At 38.9% G+C, this 26019-nt stretch overlaps 1 protein-coding gene across 2 annotated transcripts in view; it reads right to left on the reverse strand.

Moving 5' to 3' along the window:
- The window catches only part of DHX35 (DEAH (Asp-Glu-Ala-His) box polypeptide 35), a 70286-nt gene that overhangs the window by 31589 nt on the left and 12678 nt on the right, over positions 1-26019 (reverse strand). For both annotated transcript variants that reach the window (XM_008581924.1, XM_008581923.1), the window contains exons 4-9: positions 17731-17808; positions 11980-12084; positions 9585-9646; positions 8646-8715; positions 6626-6685; positions 448-560 (exon numbers count right to left, since the gene is read on the reverse strand). In XM_008581924.1, coding sequence (XP_008580146.1) covers positions 448-560; positions 6626-6685; positions 8646-8715; positions 9585-9646; positions 11980-12084; positions 17731-17808 — 488 coding nt within the window. The remainder of the gene's footprint in view (positions 1-447; positions 561-6625; positions 6686-8645; positions 8716-9584; positions 9647-11979; positions 12085-17730; positions 17809-26019) is intronic.

Here is a 26019-nt window from a genome sequence, read left to right on the forward strand (position 1 = left end):
AATGACTCAAATCACCAATACTGCCCCCACTGATGGGCAACTTTGTAAACCCCAGTTCTGAAAACTGTCAAGCCCCACCTCCCGCAACCTTTTACTATTTTACTCTCTTCAACTGAGCTACTGACCACAGATCCATAAAAACTTGCACATCACTGTCAAGAGTTTAAACTAAATTCAGCAGTGACACTAAGCAGGGTTCTAGAACATTCTATCAACAACAGGAGACACAAAACATGCTCCTCCTCATCACCCTTAGAACTGCAAGCAGATGCAGTTCCCCATTACTCCACATCACGGGCCTAGTTTGCTAATCATCGTCATCAAGAATTCAAGCATCAGCAAACCTTTGTAGATAAAAGATATCCGAGCAGATGCAGTTCCCCATTACTCCACATCACGGGCCTAATTTGCTAATCATCGTCATCAAGAATTCAAGCATCAGCAAACCTTTGTAGATAAAAGATATCCACCGGAAATGTTCGCCCTTCCACTGTTAGGATTACACATGTATCCCTGGTTGGGTCACTGGTTTCATTTTGATTAAAGAAATCCTGAAATTTCTAAGAAAATAAAATAAAAAATTTAAAAATCAATTCTTCATTTCTCTCAAAACAAAAAGGTATCATAGTAATTCATGGAAAGAAAGAAAATAACATAAAACTGGCAGCGAAGATTTGGGTAGCAGGGCTTAGATATATGTAATACAGATTATGGGCTGTAATATAATTTTTAAAATTCACATTTTTCTTATTGAAATCGTAGGGAGCCACATTTCAATGACAGACTCTTTACTAAAGATTTGATAAAAATAATAAAGGTTAGATTTCAAAACTGCATTCAGTAATTCATCTGAACATTACTGATATGTAGCTATGGTATTATCTTATTTTTATTCCCTGTAATTTATTTCAACAAAAATTAGACTAAAATGTATGATTTGAGTTCAATACAGGTTAAATCAGGTTGATGTATAACTCTAATTCGGCAAGCACAGATCTGATTACACAGGTTATCAATCTATAGAGGAAACGTCTATATCTGTGAACAGGAGGTATGTTCTTGGCACTACAGTTACTGATACATATTTACTACAACTTTCTCAATAATGTTAGGCCACTTGATGGCACGGATGGTGTCTTCTCCATCTTTATCTGCACCACAGGTTTAGCACAGAGCTTTGTATGGGGAAGGTCATCAATCACACACTTCTCAGACACTCCCACAGTACCCTGTTGGCGGATGGTGTCTTCTCCATCTTTATCTGCACCACAGGTTTAGCACAGCGCTTTGTATGGGGAAGGTCATCAATCACACACTTCTCAGACACTCCCACAGTACCCTGTTGGCTCTTGGCAGTTTCTCCCAACTAGATGGCCACATCCTATTCAAAGGCATTTGACCACCAGACTTTGCAGCCTGTCGGAGGCCTGGCCTAAGAGCTCTGGCCAACGATGGGGCCGAGCCTGAGAGGAGATGAGTGACTAAACCAGTGGGCGAGTGAGCACTCCATGAGAGGCTGCTGGTGCCAGCTGCTAGGGGACACAGACTCCGTTTGGTGGAGTGTGCTCAAGAAGAGTAAGCACAGACCTCAGGGTGCCTCAAGCCACAAAAGGACTATGAGATGTGACGCGGGATTCCACACGGCACCACTCTTCACCTCCCTTTTGGGTAAATCCCCTCCAAGTCACTTCAGCCCTCCTGCGTCCCCATGATGTGCACGGCATAGGCACACCAGCAGTGCTGCACCAACAAGTGAGAACAGACTCCCCAGTCCAGGGAAGAGGCATGTGCAAAGAACCAATCTTAAAATAAACCCTGAGGCAGACTGACTATATGACTGGAAAAAAGCTGCAAATTACAGTCTGAGAGAAGGAAGGATCAGTAATTACTGGCTTGCAGGGAAGGCTTCATGGAGGCAAAGTATCACTTGCCTGAGCCTTAAAGGATGAGGATCACTACTGGCTGGGAAGGGGAAGAGACATCTCGTACCAGGAAGACAGCACAGTGTGGACTAAGATGCAAGGGACCCATGAATAAGATGTAAAGGGACCCATGACTGAGGTCTAGGGCAGGCCGGCCTCACATCTGAGTTGGCCCTCTTGTCTACCAAGCAGACAAACTGCTATCTAGCAGGTTGTGGTGAGGTTCAAATAACCTGTGTGTGACAGCCCTTGGCACAGTTCTAGCCTAGAATGACAGTTAGTAAGTGATCACAGCTACCATGCTGCAGGGGCCCAAATGCCATGCCACACTTTACTGAATGGGCAAGATGAAGGCAATGAGGAGGGGAATGACACTAGCAGACCTGTGTTCTGGATCCCAGACTCCGGAGGCCATTTGGGAGAAGGGCAATGGAGATAAGAGATTAGAGGCAAGAGGTTTAATTAAGGGAGCTAGTAGAATAGCTCAGGGGAGAGGGAGTGAAAGTGTGAACTTAGGCAAGCATTCCAGAGGTACCACTGCCAGGATCTCAATCAATGAGTGCATGTGCACACACATACATGCTGGGGAAAAAGATGGAATAACTTCTTAATCAGGGATAAAAACTTCCCAAAGCTAGGGAAGTCTTGGGCCTGAATGACTATGATAATGAGAAAGGGACTGAGACAAAAAACCCAAGAGTCACAGGTCTATGAGGTTAGGTGGGCTGGGACTATTCAGCTGCTGGACAGCTAAGACTGGCATGCAGGAACACAGTCAAGCCTGCCACAAGTGTGAAGTGTCACCCGAATCAGGGGCCATGGAGGTGGGCAGCCCTGGAGAGGAAGAGCAGCCAGCAGAGGAGCCCTCTGTAGACAAGAGAAAGCCATCAAGGAGGCAGGAGAGAGGGGAGATGGCTCCAAGGACTGCAGGAGGAGGAGGAAGATTTTAAGAAGGGCTCAGTGGACAGAGCTGAATGTTACAGAAAAGGCAAGCAGAACAGGTAGGGAGATGATGCGTTGACAATTTTGTTAGCGTGGATGGCTAAGCCTTTGCTGATAAGAAATATGTGGTGCTGTAGGGTAAAAATAAGCAGTTACTCTTTCATAAATGCCAGCATTTACTGAGAATGCAGAAGATCTTTATCCTTAAGATCCTTATCTTTTATCTTCATTTGGAATAATAAATACATATAAAAGCAAATAAATATAATATCAACAGTGCATGAATCTTGAGGCAAAATCAAGGAACAAGGAGAGTGAAATGAGTTCCATCCACCCAGAAAAGAACAGCCTGAGTCAGGTTTGAAAAAGGTGGAGTCACGCTGACATAGACATACAGTAAGAAACATGGTTTTATAAAAGAAGAGGACAGTCTATGAAATGGAATTAAATGACAATGGAATTAAAAGACAACCCATCACTGGGTTGTCTTCCAGATCACCACAGCTTCCTTCCCTGATAGCTGCTGCTACCCAACCCACAGGAGTGGGCTCCCAGCAGCCATGTCTACCCACCATGCCCACCCCTGGCCGACACGCAGAATAGTCCACAGTGGGGACCTGACCCCAGCTGACCCCAAGTTCCTTCTCTAATAATCTGGAAAGAGAAATTAGTCTGTCTCCAAGTAGCTGGACCTATAATAAAAAAACTGTGGAAACCACCAGCAACCATACTCTCTGCCATGTAATACAATGGTCAATAAATATTGTGTACTTATACCTGGTCCTGTTATGTAACTGTTCACTCAATTAGATTTCCATTAACAATGCTGCTAAACCAATCAAGACAACTGTTTAGTCAACCCCTGTCATGCTCAGCTTGTTTCTGCCTCCCAGCTGCATCTGCAGTGTCATCTGCAGGCTGGGCCACCCCAGTCCCTGAGTAAAACCAGAGCAGGTGGCATATCAGCAGCCCTATCCCTCTAGGCACTTGATATTTTAGTCTGTGGCCCACAGACCCAGCAGCTGGGGGGGAGGGGGAGTTCTGAGCACCCCTGGGCCTCTAGATCAAAATGCTACCTAAGCCACACCCCGTCCCCACACAGTCTTCTTCACTCTTGCTCTCCTCAGCCCACTCACATCCTCTTTCTCACTCTCTTACTCTCACATATGAACTCATGTACCACACCCCACAGGCACCCACATCCTCACACAGGACTGACCCACACACACAGATCTCATGTCTCCCCTCACAGAGCAGGTGAGGAAGGGACGAAGGAAGGAATGGCCCTCACTCCCCAAGGGCCCAGCTGACTGCTGCTGAAGTCCCAGCATGCCCCACATCACAGCATACCAAGGTATGACAAATCTCCTACATCCTACCTTCCCACTTAATAAATTACTCCCAGAAAACCATATACATCAACTACTGTGGGCAGAACTGAAAGAGGCTGTTTTTTTAAATCTCTGTGCCACACCAAAAGACAACTAAAGGCAATTATGAGCAATTAGTAAGTATTAATTAACAATGAATCTAAGAAAAGACTTGGACATTAAAGTTTTCAACACTACAAAATCTGTTTGAAATAGTTTTTAAAAAAGAGAGAAGGAGGTAAAGAAGATAGGTAAAATAGAGATGTATTGTGCAAGTTTGTCACAGAGGAGGTAACTTGCAGAGGTTCATTCCAGCAGGTGTCATGGGTGAAGGAGATGAGAATTAAAGAGGGCAGCAAAGGAGTTAAACCCAAAAGTTATCATGGGTGGACCTAAGAAAACAGACTCCGACAGCACATGAAAAGGTCTGAGGAACCAGTGTGGGTACATGTGCAGGTATATTCTCTCTGCAAGTTGTTCTGCATCACTGAAACCACAGGGTGACCAGGAGCCAGAGGCCAACAGCCAGGCCCTTTCCACATCTCACCTGATTACAGAACTGGCCTCCTTACTGGCATTCCCACATCTATTCTTGTCTCTTCTACACAACACCCAGAATGATCTTTGTAGAGCCCGAATATGATCAAGTCACTGCCCCACTTGGCTCCCAACCGGTACAGGATAGATTCCACCCTCCTTTGCTTAGCCTGTAAGGCCTTCCATCATCTTGCCCCTGCCTCTCCATTGTAATCTCCCATTGTTTCCCATTCAATCAGAATTCATTCAACCCAAGCCCCTACTCTGTAGGGTCAAGCCAAACACTGTTTTAGGTGGAAGGGATAAAATAATGAATAAGACAGTCAAAGTCCGATCTTCATGAAGCTTACATTTTAGTGATGGGAGACACACAATAAACAAGCACTTGAATATGCCTATAATTTTGGTAGTGATAAGTGTTAATCAGAAAAAAATAATCAGAGTAAGAGGAGAAAGAGCAATAGGGGCACTGTTTTAGACAGGGTATTCAAGAAAGGCCTCTCTGAGGACATAATATCTGATCAAAACCGGAATGAAATAAGGGGAGAGCCATGAGAATGTCTGGGATAAGAACGGTCTAGAAAGACACACCTCCCCCTACTCCAAGCAGAAGGTTTTTTTGAGTAACAGTAAGAGGAACAATGTAGCTGGAAGGCAGAGAGCACTGGACAAAGTAGGAGATGAAGTCAGGGAGGTGGTTGGGGGACAGATCACCCATGTGGGGCCCGGCAGGCAAGGTAAGACTCAAAGTTCCTTGAACACATGGTTTGAGATGAAGTCAGGGAGGTGGTTGGGGGAGAGATCACCCATGTGGGGCCCGGCAGGCAAGGTAAGACTCAAAGTTCCTTGAACACATGGTTTCTGCCCCTGTGATTCTGTACATGCCTACAATGCACTTCCTCACCTTTGCCCATCCGAAAACTGCTGAGCATCGTTCAAGCCCAGCCAGGATATCACCTCCTCTGTGAAAGCTGGGCAACCCCCAGCCAGGTACAGTGTCCTCAGCTCCTTGGACACACTGAACTGTAAATATCTATTTATGTGTCTGCTTTCCCGAGTCAGGGAGTGTATGAATCACATATAACTAGCACAGAGTTTAGCACATATATATATGAGGGGTCTTCAAAAAGTTCATGAAAGGATTCGTATTATCTTTTTCCATTCATATTATCGTATTCCATTTTTCCATGGAATTGAAAAAACTTCTTGAAGTACCCTTGTGTGTGTGTGCGTGTGTGTAGCAGTGGCCAACACTATTTGTTGAGCTGAACCCCTGTTCAAACAAATATTAGGATATTATCGTATTCCATTTTTCCATGGAATTGAAAAAACTTCTTGAAGTACCCTCGTGTGTGTGTGTGTGTGTGTAGCAGTGGCCAACACTATTTGTTGAGCTGAACCCCTGTTCAAACAAATATTAGGCATCAAAACAGAAAAATAATGTAAACTTAGCCATATAAAATTTTAACATGGAAATTATTATTTGTACAAGGGAAACTTGAATTGCACAAAAAAATCTAAATATAAACGCTATAGCCATAAATAAATTCAAGAAATATAGCCTCATACGGAAGAAAGTAATAAAAAGAAGCTGCCAGTGTGGGGAGAAAGACAATACGTACAGAAACAAGACAAGTAGGTAATTATGAACTCACTTAATTACAGACTAATTTCACCCACGAGCTGAAAAGGAGTATCCTCTGATTACACAGAATCTAGGACATCAGATGACCCTGTAATTAAGGTAGGCCATTCTGCCAAAGATAAGTTCTTGCTAGAGGGAACTTCCCAGGGATACGGTGAACGACTCCAGTGTTGATGGCAGGAGGAGGAAAAGGCAGGAGATGCTCTTACCTCCGCATCCAGAGTGGCTGAGGCCACAATCAATCGAAGATCTCCTCGCTTTTTCTGAATCTAAAAAAGAAGGCATTAGGAAACAATAACAACAGAGCAATACTTAAGGGTGATTTACTTTGAAATAATCCAGTGTGTGTGGTTTGTTGTTGTTGTTGTTGGGTGGGAGATGGGGAGAGCTTAAAGATAAGACTAACAAATTAATAATTGTTAAAGCCATAGGTAAAAGAGTGGTCATAACACTATTCTTTCCTATTTTGTAAATGTAGGGAATTTTCCAAAATGAAAAGCTTAAAAAAATTTTATAGACAGTATAAAGGAGCTTTAAGACCCAAATTTGAATTTGCTGAGAATAAAACCATTTCTTCCTGAAACCTGGGTCTTGGGATAATCTGAATCTATGTATACATAGTTAAAGTATGAAAAAGTACATTAAAAGCAAACAAACAATAAATGATAACACCAAGACGAAATATGGACAAAAGATATTAACAGTTATTCAAAAATGAGATGACTGACAGGCATAGAGAAATGATCAAATAAGCTATAGCAAAAATACATAACAATGAGATTTTTTTTTTCATCTATCATATTACCAAGGACTTACTTTTTAAAGCTAATATTCAGTTTTAGCAAATATTCAGTGAAACAGACCCTCTTATTATACTATTTCTGAAAAAGGTAATAAGCTGGTGGGATAATTCCTCATAAGTATCAAAACGTCTAAATCTTTGGCCAAGGTATAAAATAATAATGAAAATAATGACAATAGCAGCTAACACAGACTAAGCTATGTGCTATTCCAGCATCCCTGCGTACAGCTGCACAGTACACACTGCATAAGGAGGCCTGGCTGAGGAGGATGGGGCCATCTGAAATCCAGCCCACTTTCCCCTCACCTAGCTGTGGACATCCTCCCAGAGGATTTTCTAATTTGCACAAAGGTACCTCATAGTCTACTTGCAACCCTATGCCAGGCACCATCCTAGGAGTTTCACATTACGTTATTTAAGCCTCACAACAAATAATGATACAGTTCTGTCCAGAAGTCTCTTCAATGATGAAGATGCCCCCATCTGCACTGTCCAATGCAGAGACCACTAGCCACATGTGGCTATAGAGACCTTGAAAGATAGCCAGTGTGACTGAGAAACTGAAATTTGTTATTTTATTCTATTTTAATTAACTTAAATGGAAATAATCAAAAGTGGCTAGTGGCTAGTGGCTAGCATCTAGGAAAGTGTACCCATGCAGATGCAGAGATTACTGTTATCCCCATTTTAGAAATCAGTGAACTCAGCAATCAGAATTTGAACCCAGGCAGTCTGACCCAGAGCCCATGCCCTTAATCACTATGTTCTATACGTCCTCTCTCTAGATTCCTGTGATTGGGTTTTTGTCCAAAAAAAAAAAAACAAACAAACAGAAAATACAGGAAGGGAAGAGAGTGTGGAGGTAGGGTTGGCCATGAGTTGTAATTGTTGAAGCCAGATGATGAGCACATGGAGGTCATTATACCCTTTACTCTTTGGTTTGTTTAATAAAAAGTTAAAGAAAAGAAACAGAACTGCAATGGATTTTAAATACAGGAGTGTTCACTGCAACAGTACTTAAAATCTGGAAGACATAAGTGTCTAACAGTAGGGGAAAAGTTAAATGTTTTATGGTAGAGCTGTGATTATATAGCCATTAAAAACAATGTCTTCAAAGAATATTTAATGACACAGGGAAATTATCTTGATGTAATTTTAAGGGAAATATGCAAGATACAAATTAGCATGTATGATATAATCCCTATTATGCCAAAACAGATGCACGTACACACACGGACACATACAATAAAGAGAAGAAAACATACCAACATTCTACCAGTGATTTTCTCTGAATAGGTAGGATTATGAATGATTTTAATTCTTTTCCTTTGTATTTTGTTGGATTTCCCAAATTTCTACAATTACTTTCCTAATTAGGCAACAAAACAAAAACACAAAAAAACAAAAATCTGGCAAAGAGGTCATACCTTTTTCAGCAAGCCAATGGCAATGTCGGTGTACAAGGTCCTTTCATGGGCTTCATCCAGCATGATGGCACTGAGAATCAGAGGCAAGCTCTCAGTGAGCATCCAACAAACCACCCCATAATCCCATCTACACCATCAAAGGGACTTCTGAGATTTAGCCCTCGTGTAATCACCTTGTATCAAAAGTAAACCTAAGTCATTCTTCTTTGACAATGAGGTGATTCTTAAGCTAATAAAAACGGTGACATCAATATATCTTGGTGAAAAAAATGGTGTATTTATTGCTGTCTTTAAGAGTTTCATCATGCTCATCAGATTCCAGAGGGTTTAATACCTGATTTTAAATGACAACATAACCTATAACCCCACAAAGCACATAAAAATCATAACAAGGCTCAACCACCTGAAGACGGTTAAGCTATAGAAACAGCCAAGAAGGCAAGTGTCACAGCTGTGACACACGTATACCAGGGAGTCAAATGTGACATCCTCTCTCAAAATGCCATAGGGCCTGGGTGGGACAAATTTAACACTACAAGTGATGGACAAAGGCACACAAGGAAGAAGAAAGTGATAAATAATTATTTGGACTCTATGTATTACATTCAACAAAACACTGCCCAGTTACTTCTCTGTTGTGCTGTGGCTCTTCACTCACCATCAGACCTGAGGTATGACATAGGCAAGATAAAAAGGGCATGTCAACAGATTGTTTAAATAATGACAGGAATTTTAATGTGCCCATTTTTGACTGACTGTAAGGGGCCACACTACCTAAATTCTGAGAAAAACATCAAGGTCACAGCAGCCAAGATCAAGAGAAAAGCTCTAGGGCAGCTGAACACAGACATGAATCCCAAATGTGAATACAACTGCTTCTCAATCTATTTGTGAACTTCAGAAACTTTAGAAAAGTTATCACAGGAAAAACACATTTACCTATATTTTGTTAACAGTGGATCAACCATCATTTCCCTGACCAGCATTCCATCAGTAAGAAACTAAAAAAATTAAAACAAAGTTTTAGAAATAATTCGTTTACATTATACATTAATAATTTTTTTTGTAAAGTTCAAGTACAACTTCTTCACCAGCATGCATACAAATCAATTCCCACAAAAAACTGTGAGGAAATCCCCCAACATTTTCATTATCAAGCAATGAAACTGTTCACAAAAAAGATTTTGCAAATCTTTTACCAAAATTTCACCTGCATGTGTTATATGAACATCAGTTAAGCCCTATTTCCCCTGGGCCTACACCACTGGTACTGCTGATGAACAGGCAATGAAGTCAACCAGTGTCTGCCCAAGGAAATGCCACAAATCTGAGATAACTGTTCTTAAAATGCCCCAAAGACTGGAGACTTGCAGCAATTGAGGTTAGCAACCTCAACTTCAACTGATATTATTTTAGGGAAGCTAGACAGAGTCATGGTTAAGAACATGGGCTATGGTGTCAGACAACTGGGAGTTCAGATCCTGTCTCTACCTCTTGCTAGCTTGTGTGAATCTTGGGCAAGTTACTTACCCTCTCTGAGCCTGACTCATTTGTAAAATGAAGTAATAAAAGTATCTACCTCATAGGGTTACTGTGAGAACTAAGTGAGATAGTATGTGTAATGTGTTTAGTACGGGACCTAGCACACAGATGGTGTTCAAGGAATGCCAGCTACTAATATTTAGGACTAATGAACATTTATAAAATGCTTTATAAATATGCAGTAACAACTGGATGTTCTTATTCTCACCCCCCAAAAAATTCAGTGCATTAAGAAGGCTAAACATCTCCCTCATGTGCTGTATCTCAGTGTTTTTACTTTTTTTGTTTTGTTTTTAAGAGCAAGATACATTTCTATCATATTTTTCTTGGACCTGGTACCAGCTGCCACGTACAAATATAGGAGTGAAAGTGAGAACCTGCCACCAGTGACAAGCTACCAGTCAAGAACTGAGTGCCTTGAAATTATGACTAATGGAATACAAAAGCTTTTCATGAAATTCTCAAAAAGAATCATTTGGTTATGTAATCCACTGAAAATCATCTGAAAATTAGCTAGTTAAAATACAAAATTTGATGGTTCAAAAGAATATTCCCTTTACTTAGGAAAATCAATGTAAAAGGTAACAAAATACAGAATTTGAAAAACAAGGTTCTTATTTATACAAATCACTACATTGTTCATTTAGCTCATCTGATTATTTTTAATTTTACTCTGTTGCAAATTGAGAGGTAGCTGAGATTCTAATAAACAATTTTCATTTCATCAGAGTACTTTCATTCATTGTTTTATTGTACTATCTGATTAGATTCTGATTCCAGCAGAGTGGTACATACATAGTAGTTGAGTTGATTATACACTGATTACTACTAATACTAACTATTTCAATATTAGCAACTAGGTCAAAGAACATACATATAAAATCCATTATCAAGTAAAAATGAGGAATTTCTTTTTTTTTTTTTTTCCTTTTTGTCTTTCTTCGTGACCGGTAACGGGATCGCAACCCTCGGTGTCGCACCCACATCGCGCTCAACCAGTGAGCAGACCGGTCTACTACATGGGATCCGAGCCCTCGGTGGTGGCGCCACCGCGCTCCCAAGCGCTACGCTCTACCGAGTGCGCCACTGGGCCGGCCCAAAAATGAGGAATTTCTTTTTTTTTTTTTTCCTTTTTTTTTTTTTTCTTTTTGTCTTTTTTCGTGACCGGTAACGGGATCGCAACCCTCGGTGTCGCACCCACATCGCGCTCAACCAGTGAGCGGACCGGTCTACTACATGGGATCCGAACCCTCGGTGGGAGCGCCACCGCGCTCCCAAGCGCTACACTCTACCGAGTGCGCCACTGGGCCGGCCCAAAAATGAGGAATTTCTAACTAGTGAAAACAACATTTATGAATTCTACACTTTATCAATTTATACTACCTTGTCCCTCTTTTTAAGGCTTTTACAGACTTGTTTCTGTATTTAGATAGCTGTGTGAGTCAGTGGAAAAACAATAAAACACACATAAGACAGCTTTGAATCTTGGTTTTGTCACCAACGGGCATATAACATCACGCAAGTCATTCAACCTGCCAGGCCCTCAACCTCCTCATCTGTAGAACCAAGGTCTAAACCTTACTTCCAAGTTCCTTTCTAGACTAAGAATCAAGGACTCTTTGAAAGAGCTCTGTACTTCCCAGCAGAATAAAGTTCCTGAGGGCCAGGATGATTTCCTACACTTTCTGCCATACTATCAGTGTCTTGTACAGCAGTGAGGCTGCATGTTTTTAATTTCTCCCAAACAATCTTCTTCCATATTTACACTAGAAAAGCAGCTTGAGCATTTCACCTTAATTCTCGTAGCCAGTGGGTCGGTGCAGTCATCAAAGCGGATGCAGTAGCCCACTTCGTGGCCCAGCACTGCACCCCTTTCCTCAGCTACTCTCCCTGCAACCTTTGGGAAGAAAGATCATGCTGAAAATAGAGACAGAAATTACTGCACATAGCATATACTATGGAAAATCTAAAGGTCATTTACTTTTTAAGCAGCATGTGAATACAGTGGAAAATGAGAAAAAAAAGGTGCAGGTTATTACAGAATAAATGTGATAACTTTAGTGATTTATTAACTTATATATATATCTTGCTTCATTCTATAATGGTCTTGGGGCAACTTATAAGAATATTCTCAATAAAAATGAAGTCACATGAAGATATTACAGATCAAAATCAAAGAAATTACAGATCATATTCAAAAGTTCAAAGCCAATCAGAAAATTTTAAACACATAAATATACCCAAGTTATTTCAGTTGAGCCACAAATTCAACACTAATTTTGGTGACCAAAGCAAAAAAAAAAAGGAAAAGAAATGACAAGATTCAACCTGTTCCCTAAAGAAAAAGCACACCAACCAGGGACAACTTTTCATATCTCTCAGCCTTGAAATAAAGTGCTTTCCCACCAGACCATGAAGGCAAGATAAAATTCAGAACTGGACCAAGTTCATTTTCTCTTTAAAGGCAAAAGGATTATGTTTTCAGAGCCAGGTACCTAAAACAATTCATAACAGTGCTCCACCCACCAAAACCACTTTAAGGGGAAATGAAAAACAAGAACACAGGTTAAATAGTTAGCTCAGTTGGTTAGAGTGCAACCTTATAATCCCAAGGTCACGGGTTCAGATCCCCATGACAGCCAGCTGCAAAAAAAAAAAAAAGGCAGATGAGTGGATGAGAAGACTAATAAAGGATCCAAGTTAACATAATAATGTAAAAGTCGAAGACAAAATAAGTAATATATTATGAAGACCATAAACCATAGAATTTCACCCGCCAATATATGACAAATAAAAGGTTTGTGTAGGAAAGAGGAAAAAGAATCCTAAGGCAAGATCCCTGCACTCCCCCAAGAAGGCTATTCAAATGTTATTAACTTAATATCAGAAAATATCTGAAATAATGAATAACCATAAAAGCAGAGGAGCAATAATACTAATCACTTAGTTTAATCTAAAAGAAAATAGTTTAACATTTACTACATAAATTACCTAACTGGAAAGAACCAAAGGGAAGCAATATTAACACCAATTTCCTGGGGATCTGGCATAGCAACCCCCAAGGGAGGCAGGCTTTTAGTCACTATTTCACAGGTGAGACAATCCCCCATCCCCAGTAGGTCCCCAGTCCTGAGTTTGGGACATGGCTGGCACAGCAGGTGTCCTGAGACAGGGCTTACTGATCCAGCCATTCAGCCCCAGCAGCTCCAGGCTCTTAAGTACAGGGGTTCTGTCTGTCCATCAGTATTTAAGAAACTGAAGAGCAGATGATGATTATCTGTCTGTCCATCAGCATTTAAGAAACTGAAGAGTAGATGAGGATCAGAAGAGGCTCTGCCTAGTGACTTGAAATTACAGATCTAGGAGGCCAAAACAGAATCAATCATCAAGCAGCTGGCCTATACCATGTAGCCTTTCAAAACATCTTACAAAACCAGAAATTCATCCTACACTGCTCTACCTCTGAAGGTTGTCTTTCAATCAGCATTTTGCCAGGACAGTTTTGTTATTGTTTCAGTTTCAACCTTACATGTCATTATATTATAAATCTCGGAAAATGGTACAAATAGAAAATGGGGCCAGCCCCGTGGTGCACTTGGGAGAGTGCAGCGCTTGGGAGCGCAGTAGCGCTCCTGCCGCGGGTTCGGATCCTGTATAGGGATGGCCGGTGCGCTCACTGGCTGAGCGCGGTGCGGGCGACACCAAGCCAAGGGTTGCGATCCCCTTACCGGTTGCAAAAAGGACGAAAAAAAAAAAGAAAATGTATGCATAGAGATACTGGGAGCTTCTGGGGAAAACAGGCATATAAAAATGAGCATAAATGTAAGAATCCTCTCCATAAAAATATAGTTATTTTATGGGTCTATAAGGTAAAAGACAAACTTGTTTATTCTTATTATTTTACTACTTTTATACATTTATTATAAAAAGTATTTATTTTTATTTTTAAAAAATTTTATCATTTATAAATACACAGGTCATATTCTAGTGGCTTTTTTTTTTTTTTTTTTTTAAAGATGACCGGTAAGGGGATCTTAACCCTTGACTTGGTGTTGTCAGCACCACGCTCAGCCAGTGAGCTAACCGGCCATCCCTATATGGGATCCGAACCCGTGGCCTTGGTGTTATCAGCACCACACTCTCCCAAGTGAGCCACGGGCCGGCCCCTCTAGTGGCTTTTTAATATATTTTTACCCCTACTGTTGAAGTTCTGCTCCCAATAACCTCATCAGCTAAACTAAACAAATATTATCTTTTTGACAGACCAAATATATATAGGGAATGAGAGGTAAAAAGAAAAAGAAAAACCAATCACTGTGCACCTACTACATGGCAAGTGCTGTGCTCTAAGTTCCACACAAGTTGTGTCTTATTAAATATGCACACGGCCCATGAGGGAGGGAAGACATCCTCCTCTTTACAAATAAAGAGACCGAAATAAGACAGTCATTAGAGCTTGAGGTAACCTGGTCTTAAAGTTAAATCCAGACCACATGAGTCCAACGAGCACACTCATTACTACTAACTACCTCTCCCAGAGATCAAGCAATGGCTTATATAATCTGTTCTTAAGCTCTGAGATTGTTTTCAGTTTTTAGTCTGCACACAAAGTACTTTCTGAGATGTAGCATTTCAAATTTGACAGCTCTATTAATACTACATGGTTAATTTATACACTCTCTGTTCTTTCAAGAGAAAGCTTGCGGGGCCGGCCCATGGCTCTCTTGGGATAGTGTGGTGCTGATAACACCAAGGCCACAGGTTCAGATCCCCATATAGTGATGGCTGGTTAGCTCACTTGGGAGAGCAAGGTGCTGACAACACCAAGTCAAGGGTTAAGATCCCCTTACCAGTCATCTTTAAAAAAAAAAAGAGAGAAAGCTTTCAGTTTCATGGAAGTTATCCATAGCTACAAATTTAGGGCTAAAATGCAAACTGATTAAAAGCTGGAATTCCAAACCACAAACAAGGAAAATTGCTCTAATGTTTAGGTAACTGAGTCATCTTTCAGGGTCATGGGGTTACAGTGCAGTGGAGATTCCAAACTGTTACCCCCATTTTTACATCACGCAGGACTTATAAAATGTTCATCAAATAATTTCTAACTTGGAGACTATGAGGAAATGGACTATGGAAAGAAGAATTACACAATAATTGAAACTCAGTACTGAGCAAAAATAACACTGGAAAATAAAATTAATTTCTTGTCCAAGTAAAGATGGCAAAATAAAGGCATTTTTACTCCCACTTCCCTCTCTCAAAGCTAATTAAAAAGCCAACAAAAGAATTAAAACATATTATCAACAAAAAAATCCATCTTCAACGAAAGAAATAGCCACAAGCCCAAACGATAAACCAGGAGACACAGCTGCCAAATACTATAAGGTCTGAATCAAGAAGGAGGCCCAGGCCTCCACACAACCAGAGCAGATTGCTGGCTTCCTTAGTGTACCTGTCACCATCCTAAAAGGCAGAGCCAACAATCCTTGTATGACAAAGACAAGAAATGGCAGTGAATTCAGGCCCAGGAGACTAAGAAATGTCACAATGCCAAAAGACAGTGGAGCAAAGTCTGCACAGCTCCCAGGGAAAGAGAGTATGAAATGAGAATTTTACATCAACAAAGATCACAATCAAACATTCTCAAGCAAGTATGAAAGAGAGTATGAAATGAGAATTTTACATCAACAAAGATCACAATCAAACATTCTCAAGCATGTAAAAAAAAATTAATGAATAATAAAATTCAACCAACCAAGAAATAAAGCAAAATGAGCAATTCAGTGTTGGCAAAACCATGGAGAATAATTAGTGATGAACATTCAATCCATTTAAACTAGAATTAAGGTTAAACACCTATGTGAATTATGATTAAGAACACATATATTATAAATCTTGAAATGAAAAAGTACTGTATCTATAACAAAAAGAGGCAGAAAAGGTAGAAAGATGAATTTCCTCTCCTTTCACAACAGGAAACTATAACATATAGTTTGAAAAATAAGTAATATCCTAAAGTTTTCTGTCATCTTTTTTCTTACTTTTCAAGCTTTAATAAATTCTCTTGTGGTGAACAAATATTTACCCAAAGATTAGTAACTACTCCTGTTTCATTTCAATTTCCTGTTGTTAAAAATTCAACAAAAAGCAAATATATGGTTATGATCCCATTTTTATAAAATTATTTCTATCCAGTCAGCCAACCATTCACCTTTATCTTTAAGAGAAGCTTGAAATGATGTTCATAAATGCTCACAATGTTTTTGAAGGATGGTGAGATTTGGGGTTTTTTTAAATTATTTGTTTTGTTTTAACTTCCTCAGCTCATTATTATTTGAAATGTTCATAATTTGTAGGTATCAATTTTACAAAAATATTTAAATCATAGTTCTTTTTAAACTGAAGAACTTAATTCCTTTTAATATTTTTGACATAATAATTGTACATATTTATAGCATACAGTGTGGTATTTCGATACATGTAAACAATGTGTAATGATCAAATCAGGTTAATTGGCATTTATCATTTCTTTGTGTTGGGAACATTCAAAATCCTCTCTTCTAGCTATTTGAAAACATACAATTAATTATTGTTAACTACAGTCAACCTACAGTACTATAAATCACTACAACTTATTCCTCCTATCTGGCTATAATTTTGTATCTGTTAACCAACCTCTCCCTAAAACCCCTCGCCTCAACCCCTTCTAGTAACCACTATTCTATTCTCTACTTCTATGAGATCAACTTTTTTAGCTTCCAAATGCAAGTGAGAACATGCGGTATTTATCTTTCTATGCCTGCCTTATTTCTCTTAACATAATGTCCTCCAGGCTTACCCGTGTTGCTATGAATGACAGGATTTAATCCTTTTTTATGGCTGAAAAGTATTTGTGTATATATACCACATTTTCTTTATCCATTCATCTGTCGATGGAAACCTAGGTTGATTCCACATCTTGGCTATTGTTAATAGTGCCGCAATAAACATGGGGGTGCAGATATCGCTTCAACATACCGATTTTCTTTCCTTTGAATATACACCCAGAAGTAGGTTGCTAGATCATATGGTAGTCCTATTTTTAGTTTTTTGAGGAACCTCCATACTGTTTTCCATAATGGATGTACTGATTTACACTCCTACCATCAGTGTATAACAGTTCTCCATTCTCCACATCTTCACCAGCATTTACATTTTTTGTCTTTTTGATACCAGCCAATCTAACTGGGGTTAAAGGTTATCTCATTGTGGTTTTGATTTGCATTTCCCTAATAATTAGTGATGTTGAGTATTTTTTCATATACTTGTTGGCCATTTATATGTCTCCTTTTGAGAAATATCTATTCAGATCATTTGCCCATTTTTTATTTGGGTTTTTTTGCTATTGAGTTCCTTGTCTATTCTGTATATTAATCCCTTCTGAAGAACTAAATTCTTAAGGAACAACTTCTATTCATTTAGAGCTTTTAGGAAATGAGAAAAAAATAAGTCACAGAAATAGAAATTGCAGACAGAATCTTTGCAATATAAAAAAGAAACTCACTGTAACAGCAGCCACTCTTCGAGGCTGGGTCACTCCTACCACTCTTCCTTCAGCTGTCCAGCCAGCTTCTGCAAGATACTATAAGTGAAATCACATTTCAGTACACATCGGACATCGCTGTTCCAGAAACAATTTCCCCCATGATGACCCTACATTGTGTTTAAATCACAGAGAAAGGATTTTTTGTCCCAACAGAACTTTGGAAATTATTTTACAAATAGGGGATCTAAAGCTTGGAAATGTTAGATAATTTGCTTAAGTTCACATAAAAGCTGATAAACAAAAGGACCACAGTATAAAATCAGCATTCTGACTCCTCAGTCCTGCAAAATTCCATGTACTACAGACGGCTTGAGAACAAAAAATTATCCATAGGTCACTCAAAACAGCCCTAAATCTGCAGAACAAAGAATTCTAAAGTACACACAGAGACAGTGCAATATAAACAGCAACTATATAACACATTTTAGCCAAATTAAATAAATAATTAAATTCTGTATATACAAATATATGCTATTAGATTAACATATATAAAATTTGATTAAATTTGATTAAATGTATTTATCAGATTTATGTATATATTTGATACATGTATGTATTTGATTATATGCATTCAAAATCCAATATGGATAACTGTGGTTATCAGAGTTACGTACTTTTATAATGTCTAATTGTTTTACAATGAATATATATTACTTCTGTAATAGAAAAAAATTTTTAAATGCTATTGCACATATCTGCTCATTTCTTCAAAAGATATACAGCAAGGATAAACCAGAAACTAAAGATAATGGCTGCCTACAGAGAATGAGTGGGAAAGCGGGAGAAAGAGGAAACCAAAACAGGGTAACAGGAAGGAAGAGGCAGCAGCAATGCTTTGAATACATTTTTTTGTGTAGCTCTGACTCCTAGAATCATAATTATGTCTCACATACTGTACCCAAAAAATAAATAAAACCAATCAGGATGTGGAGGGAAACCAAAAGGAAATACAGACACTAACAACTGACCCTCTTTGTATCACAAATGAGTAACACACCACACTGAAGGAGATGGAGAAGAAAAGAACTAACTTAGGTAGCTATGGAAAACAGTATCTTGACTGGATGCTGAATGACCCTCTTTGTATCACAAATGAGTAACACACCACACTGAAGGGGATGGAGAAGAAAAGAACTAACTTAGGTAGCTATGGAAAACAGTATCTTGACTGGATGCTGAAAAGCTAAAGATAAAAAGAACTGTAAATAAATGCTGTAATCTAGTTAGCACACGTTAGTAAATAACCAACAGAGGTATGGGTTAGCAATTCTGAAACTACTTTATGTATATACTAGAATTTACCAAATACATAAATGTATTATAAATAATAAGGACTAAGTTTCTCACTGTTGGAGAAAAGTTACAAATAAGGAAAGGCTAAGACAAGTTCTATGGTGTGGGATTGGAATCAGAAGTATGTATCAGCATAAACTCACGGTGTTTTACATATATATGTATATATACAGATAGATAGATAGATACAAATAGATAGATGCTTGTATTTATATGTGTTAATATTCATACACATATTTCCCAGGTCTGCCCACTGAGACTCATAGCAATAACACCTCAGTAGCAATAAAGCACTCTAACATCCAAATCTTGATTTCTAAACACCATTCACAAATAAAAGAAACCAGCACTTATGCAGGGAAAAAAATGAGACAAGCCTAAACCACGTACTAGAAAATAAGGAAGTGGTCAAAAAAGATGGAGGCCGGCCAGTTAGCCCAGCTGATTGGAGCACAGTGCTGTAACACAAAAGTCAAGTGTTTAGATCCCATTACTGGACAGCTGCCAAAAATAAAAAAGGGTGGAGGCTTTTAGAAAGAAAACAGGAGTCAAGCAGAAGGAGCTCCTAATAGTCAAAGCTGGAATAATTTGAGCAACAAAATAATGATAGTACCGGATTCTAACCCATAGAAAAAAATTAAAATTCATGAATCTATATTGATACAAATAAAAATCTAATAAATAAATAAATGTGGGAGAAAGTACAGTTTTTCCTTATAGAAGTGGAGTATTTGCAGTCTGAAAATATCTCCCCCAAGATATTTATCAACTACAATGGGATACAGGTGAAACCTGTCATCTTATCAAGTGATCAAGGTTAATTAACATCACCAGTGACAAAACATATCCACATCTTAAACCCCTGGATATGAGACACTAAGGACACAACATAGTCTCTGTAATATTCTTGCCAAAAACATATAAGCTCCCTCTCTCTAACTACCAGAAAACATCACACAAACCCAAACTGAGGGACATTCTACAAAATAAATGCCCAGTATTCTTCAAAAGTGTCCAGGTCATAAAAGATGAGGAAAGACTGAGGAACTTTCGGCAGACTAGAGAGGACTAGGGAGGAATAACAAATAAATACAATATAGGATCCCGAAACTGAAAAAGAATATTAATGGGAAAACTAATGAGATTTAAATAAGATCTGTAGTCGTTACCAGTATTGCATCAATGTTAGTGTCTTGCTTTTGATTACTGTACTAGAAGAAATGGTATGTGGAATGTAAGGAAATTCTGCATTATTTTTTGCAACTTTTCTGTTAGTCTAAAATTAGTTAAAAATAAAATTTTAAAAATGACTGCAAGGACCAAAATGTTATAATGTAGGTTTTTTGCTATAAAAACTATAAAATTTCTCTCTCTTGCATTAAATACATACACAAAATACTACCAGACACTCCAATCAACACAAACATAAAACCAGAACTATGAGAATAACAGCTAAAATCCAATGAGTACCTCACTAAGTGCCAGGAACTGTGCTGAGTGCCTTACATGCATTATCCAATTTAATCCTCGCAACAAATCCTATAAGGAAGGTAATATCATCATCAACAGTATGTAGTTAAGACGACAGAGATCATATAACTTGTCCGAGGAAACAGATAAAATTCTAAGAGCTGGGATTCAGGTTCAGCAAACCAAAGCCCTGGCATACAACCAGGACACAATTCTACCATCGAAATTAAAACAAACACACAGGTAGCCAATCCCTTAGTAGTAATGTTAAGTGAAAGAAAAAATAATTTCCATAAAAAGCAACAGTCTGTCCATGAGGTGAGTCACCTCAACTCACCGTGTGATTCAGAGTTCTACCGCACGCTTGTGACTGCTGGGAGGGGAAATGTAAAGACACTGCAAAAGCAGGTTTAGTGCTGATGTCAAGAGGCAGTGGAGGGCTGGCCTGTCAGTTCAATTAGTTAGAGTGCAGCCTTATAACCCCAAGGTCATGCGTTCAGATCCCTGTACCGGCCAGTCACCAAAAAAAAAGAGAGAAGAGGAGGCAGTGGGGTGTCATGGAGGGAGATCATTGAACTACAGGCTGAATTCCATCTTGTTTCTCCACCCTTTTTAAAGACCACCAAATCTGGTATTCTAGTTAAAGGATGGAATTAGGAAGAACTCTACCAATAACAGTACTAATAAAAAACGGAGTTAAGAGCTTGTTTTCATAGCCCATTGTTTCAACAGAGCTCTAGTAAAAAATATCATCTTAATTCCACATATAGGTTGTGGAATTTCAAAACTAGCAAGCATTTGGTGTTTCAGTGTGTTGTATTTTTCCACAGAAGGATATTATATAAATCTGGCAAAACAGTTTATTGAGAAAAACCTGCTCTGTATCCTTGCTGTAACCTTCAGTTCCACAGTCTTTCCAATTTTCTTAGGCCATAACTCAAATGTAGTTTCACAATAAGTTAGACACAATGACTATCTCAGAGAAGAGGAACTGAATGGTTAGGAGAAAAGGGAATAATCCTCCACAGGAGGGGTAGCAGATATTTGGACCAATGATACAATCCATCACCATGATCTAGCCATTTTCAACAATAAAGGTTAGGAGATTTGCTTTTCACCATTTATTCCTTTGTTCTTTGTGAATTTTTGTACCATGTAAATGTATTTCCTATTCAAAAAAGTGCTCTTAATAATATACAATTCCTTAGAAATAATTAAATTCAAATGTACATGTGCTTTGAGCCAGCAAGTCCATAACTACTATATTTATTCTATAAACACACATATAGTATGCAAAATTATATATGTGCAAATTGGCTCACTGCATCACTGTGATAATACAAAACTGGAAACAACCTAAATGTCCATCAAGTAGGGATTGGTAAAATAAACTATATACACATACTAGACTCTATGGAACTGAAAAAAGAATAATACATTGAAAAAAGGAAGGAAAAAAATGATACATTAAGTAAAAAAAGACAACATGTTTTAATGTTGCATTAAAACATGTATAGATGCTACCATTCGTGTTTTAAAAAGGGGGGCATACATATATGAATAGATACATAATATATTTATATCCATACACAGTTGGCCCTTGAACAACGTGGGGGATAAGGGGATCGACCACCTATGCTGTTGAAAATTCATGTATAACTTCTGACTCCCCAAAAACTCAACTAATGGCCTACTGTTGACCAGAAGCCTTTTCCAATAACATAACAGTTGATTAACACGTTTTATAAGTTATATGTATCATATACTGTATTCTCATCATAATGAAAGCTAGAGAAAAGAAAATGTTGCTAAAAAAATCATAAAGAGAGGGCCGACCGGTGGCTCACTTGGGAGAGTGCGGTGCTGATAACACCAAGGCTACAGCTTCAGATCTCTATATAGGGATGGCCAGTTAGCTCACTTGGGAGAGCATCGTGCTGACAACACCAAGTTAAGGGTTAAGATCCCCTTACTGGTCAACTTTAAAAAAAAAAAAAAAGGAAAGGAAATCATAAAGAGAAAACCACAAGAGATCGCTTTTTACCTCAATACGCAATTTACTAGAGAGAGGAACTGCTCATGTGGAGGTGATTAGCCTGACACGTGTTTTAAGCAGACACCCGCATCACTTGAGCCACAACAGGAGGTAGCAACAGGAGGTGGCTACAAGATTATTACTGTATTGCAGTTAATGTGTTGTAGTATGTACTGCAGTTAATTTTGTGCAGTTATGATTTAATATTGCACCTTTATTTTTGTTTACATTTCTCTTGATTGGGAGTCTGTTTATGTGCATAAGTTTTGGTAAATTTTGAATAATAGATTTATGTATATCTCATGGTAGTAAACAACATAGGCTAGAGTCTAAAAATATTTTATGCATTCATGACATATCTAACTTTTTCTTAATTTTTTTGATATTTAGGCTATGTGAGTTTTTTCAAATTGCTGCAAATCTCCAAAAAATTTTCTGATAAATTTATTTTTAAAGATCCAATTATAAGTGGACTTACACAGTTCAAACCCATGTTTTTCAAGGGTCGACTATATATTCACTTCTCTGTAAATGCATAAATCTCTACCCAAGACACTGATAACATCTGCATAAAGGAACAGAGTACCAGAAGACAAAACAGAAGGGAAATCTTTCTCTTTTTATATCCTCTCATGCCTTTTGAATTTTAAACCATGTGAACTTATTAAATACTCAGAAACATTAAAAATATTAAAATAAATCTTAAAATTAAAAAAAAGGGGGGAAAGGGATGGCTGGTTAGCTTAGTTGGTTAGGGTGCAACACCAAGGTCAAGGGTTTGGTTCCTGGGCCAGCCACCAGAAAAAAAACAAAAGACCTTAGTTTGCTGTCACATTCCCCAGTTCCCCAGCCTGGATCCTCAGCCCTTACTCCTCTCTGTCTCCTTGCAGCCATCCTTCCCTGGACCTGGCCCCTAGGTAGGCTGCTCTGTTCCCTGAAAGCTAAGCCTTGCTAGAAAAAATGACCAGATCATTGTGATATATATTGTATCACTGTTACAAATAACTGCTACCCATCCCTGTGGGAGGACTATATAGATTGTCACCCTGCTGCTATCAGGCCTGGCTATGTAACTTGCTTTGTGAAAACCAATAAAATGTGAACAGAAGGACCACTTCTGGTCAGAAGTTCTAAGAGCCAGCTCATGATTCTATCATCTACCACAAGATCTGCAAGTCCCACCTGAGAGCTACGCAGTCAGCCTTGGTCCCAGTGATGACATGCAGCAGCCTCAAAGCCAAGCCAAAATGACCACATAGTATGAGCAAGAAATAACCTTTTGTGTTTTTAAGCCACTGAGATTTTCAGGTTCTATGTTACCATAACGTAGTTTATACTAGTTTACTAAATAAGCATACACACCAATTCCAAAACAAACTAAAATTATCGAATATCATGTGACCTTTTACTCTGCTCTGTATTCACCAACTTCACTACTCTCTGCACTGTCCTCACCTGGAAAATGAAGATAATAATAGTACCTACCTCACAGGGTTACTGAGGACTAAACAGATCAACATATGTAAAATGCTAGTTTACAATATATATAAAGTGCACTTACTATTGTTAATATTGTATTACAATATTTACTTATTATTATTATTAATCTCTAATTGATAATCACTCAGTAATTTAACCTGGCCCTTCTCCTGAGTTTCTCTGTGAGCAACAAGTAACTTATTGGGCTCTTGATACCAGCTGCACATACTTTTTCCTCAGGCCACCATTCCCTCTGCTGTCTGCATTTCAAATTGTCCTTTCTCTACTAGGTCTTTTCCCTCTGCCTACCTTGCCCTAGCTGCACATTACATGACCAACCTGGGGAACTTTTTAAAAATACCTATGTCCAAGTCCTAACCTAAACTCAGTTCAGAATTGGGGTAGGGAAGCAGACAAAGGAATTGAAAACCATACAGAAATGTCAGCATGTCACAAGTCTGGACCAGGCAGACTTCAACATGTTCAAAAAAGCAGGATTTTCATCGCCTTCCCATGACAATCTCTTAATCATAAAACCCTACCACTGGACTCACTCTCCCTAACATGAACCACCCAGGATCAAATCAGGTCTCCTGCTCCCCAACCGCTCCACAGGCTGAAAGCACCACCCACCTACCTCTCTAGAAACCTCGCTCCTCTTCAGCTTTCTCTGACCATGGACAGTCTCCTGTTTCCTTTCTTTCTCTCCAGCTGCCATTCTGTCTCCTTTCTGCTCCTGACTCCTAAATGTTGATGCTCCCAGGGCTTTGTCCTTGATTCTCCTCTCAACTCCTTCTGTTCCCTTTCACTCCTGCACATGTCATGAGTATGTGCACACTCCCCAAGTCCATACCCTCTAAGTCTGACCTCTGCCAAACTTCAGACTCCAAGTCCAATTTTCCTGTGAATAATATCATCAAAGACCATCAATGATACAGGAAAAAATAAGTCTGTTTAAAATCAGACCCGGGCCAGCCCATGGCCCACTCAGGAGAGTGTGGTGCTGAGAACACCAGGGCCCTGGGTTCAGATCCCTATATAGGGATGGCCGGTTCGCTCACTGGCTGAGTGTGGTGCTGACAACACCAAGTCAAGGGTTAAGATCCCCTTACCAGTCATCTTTTAAAAAAATTAAATAATAAAAATAAATGAATAAATAAATAAATAAATCAGAGCTGATCAGTTAGTTCACTTGGTTAGAGCATGGTGCTAACAACACCAAGGTCAAAGATTAAGATCCCCTTAATGGCCACTGCCAAAAAGCATACAATAACAAATAAAATAAATAAATAAAATAAAAAACACATCAATCTCCCCAAAAAAACAATCTTTACTTTTCTATCGCAATTAACACTACCACTATTCTCCAAAGCAGCAAGGGGTGGTTAGTCAGTGTCCACCTTTGTTCCTCCCCCTTTGTCATCACAAATATCCATCCAGTTTCTAATTTCTATAGACCCTAACTCTAATATTGCTCTCATTCCTATCCTTCCCAGATTAGCCCACTACAACCTCTTGGTCAAGGGCCCCATTACACCTCCCTTCTCCTTACCACAACAGCCTTCCATGGCCTGCCTCCTCTAGTCTCCAAGTCATCTTGCATCTGAATTTAAATAAACCTACCTAAAGCTCAGCTCATCATGTCATTTGCTTGCTCACAAACTCTACAAGGACACAATCACGTTGAAAATCTGATAGACATTATTTACTAAAGTTGAATGTATTACCCAGCAATGCTACTCTTAGGTATAGACCAGCAGGAATGTGCACATACTCATATGTTCACCAAAGACAAGCACAGGAATGTTCACGACAGCACTAGTCATAACTAAAAACTGGAAACAACTCAAACATCAATCAACAGTAGGATAGAGAAATAAACCATGGAATATTCATACCATGGAATACTATATACCAGGGGTTAGCAAACTTTTTCTGTAAAGAACCAAATAGTAAACTTTTAGTCTTAG

The sequence above is a fragment of the Galeopterus variegatus genome, unplaced genomic scaffold (assembly GCF_000696425.1).
Source record: "Galeopterus variegatus unplaced genomic scaffold, G_variegatus-3.0.2 Scaffold2489, whole genome shotgun sequence".
In the NCBI taxonomy this organism is placed as follows: Eukaryota; Metazoa; Chordata; class Mammalia; order Dermoptera; family Cynocephalidae; genus Galeopterus; species Galeopterus variegatus.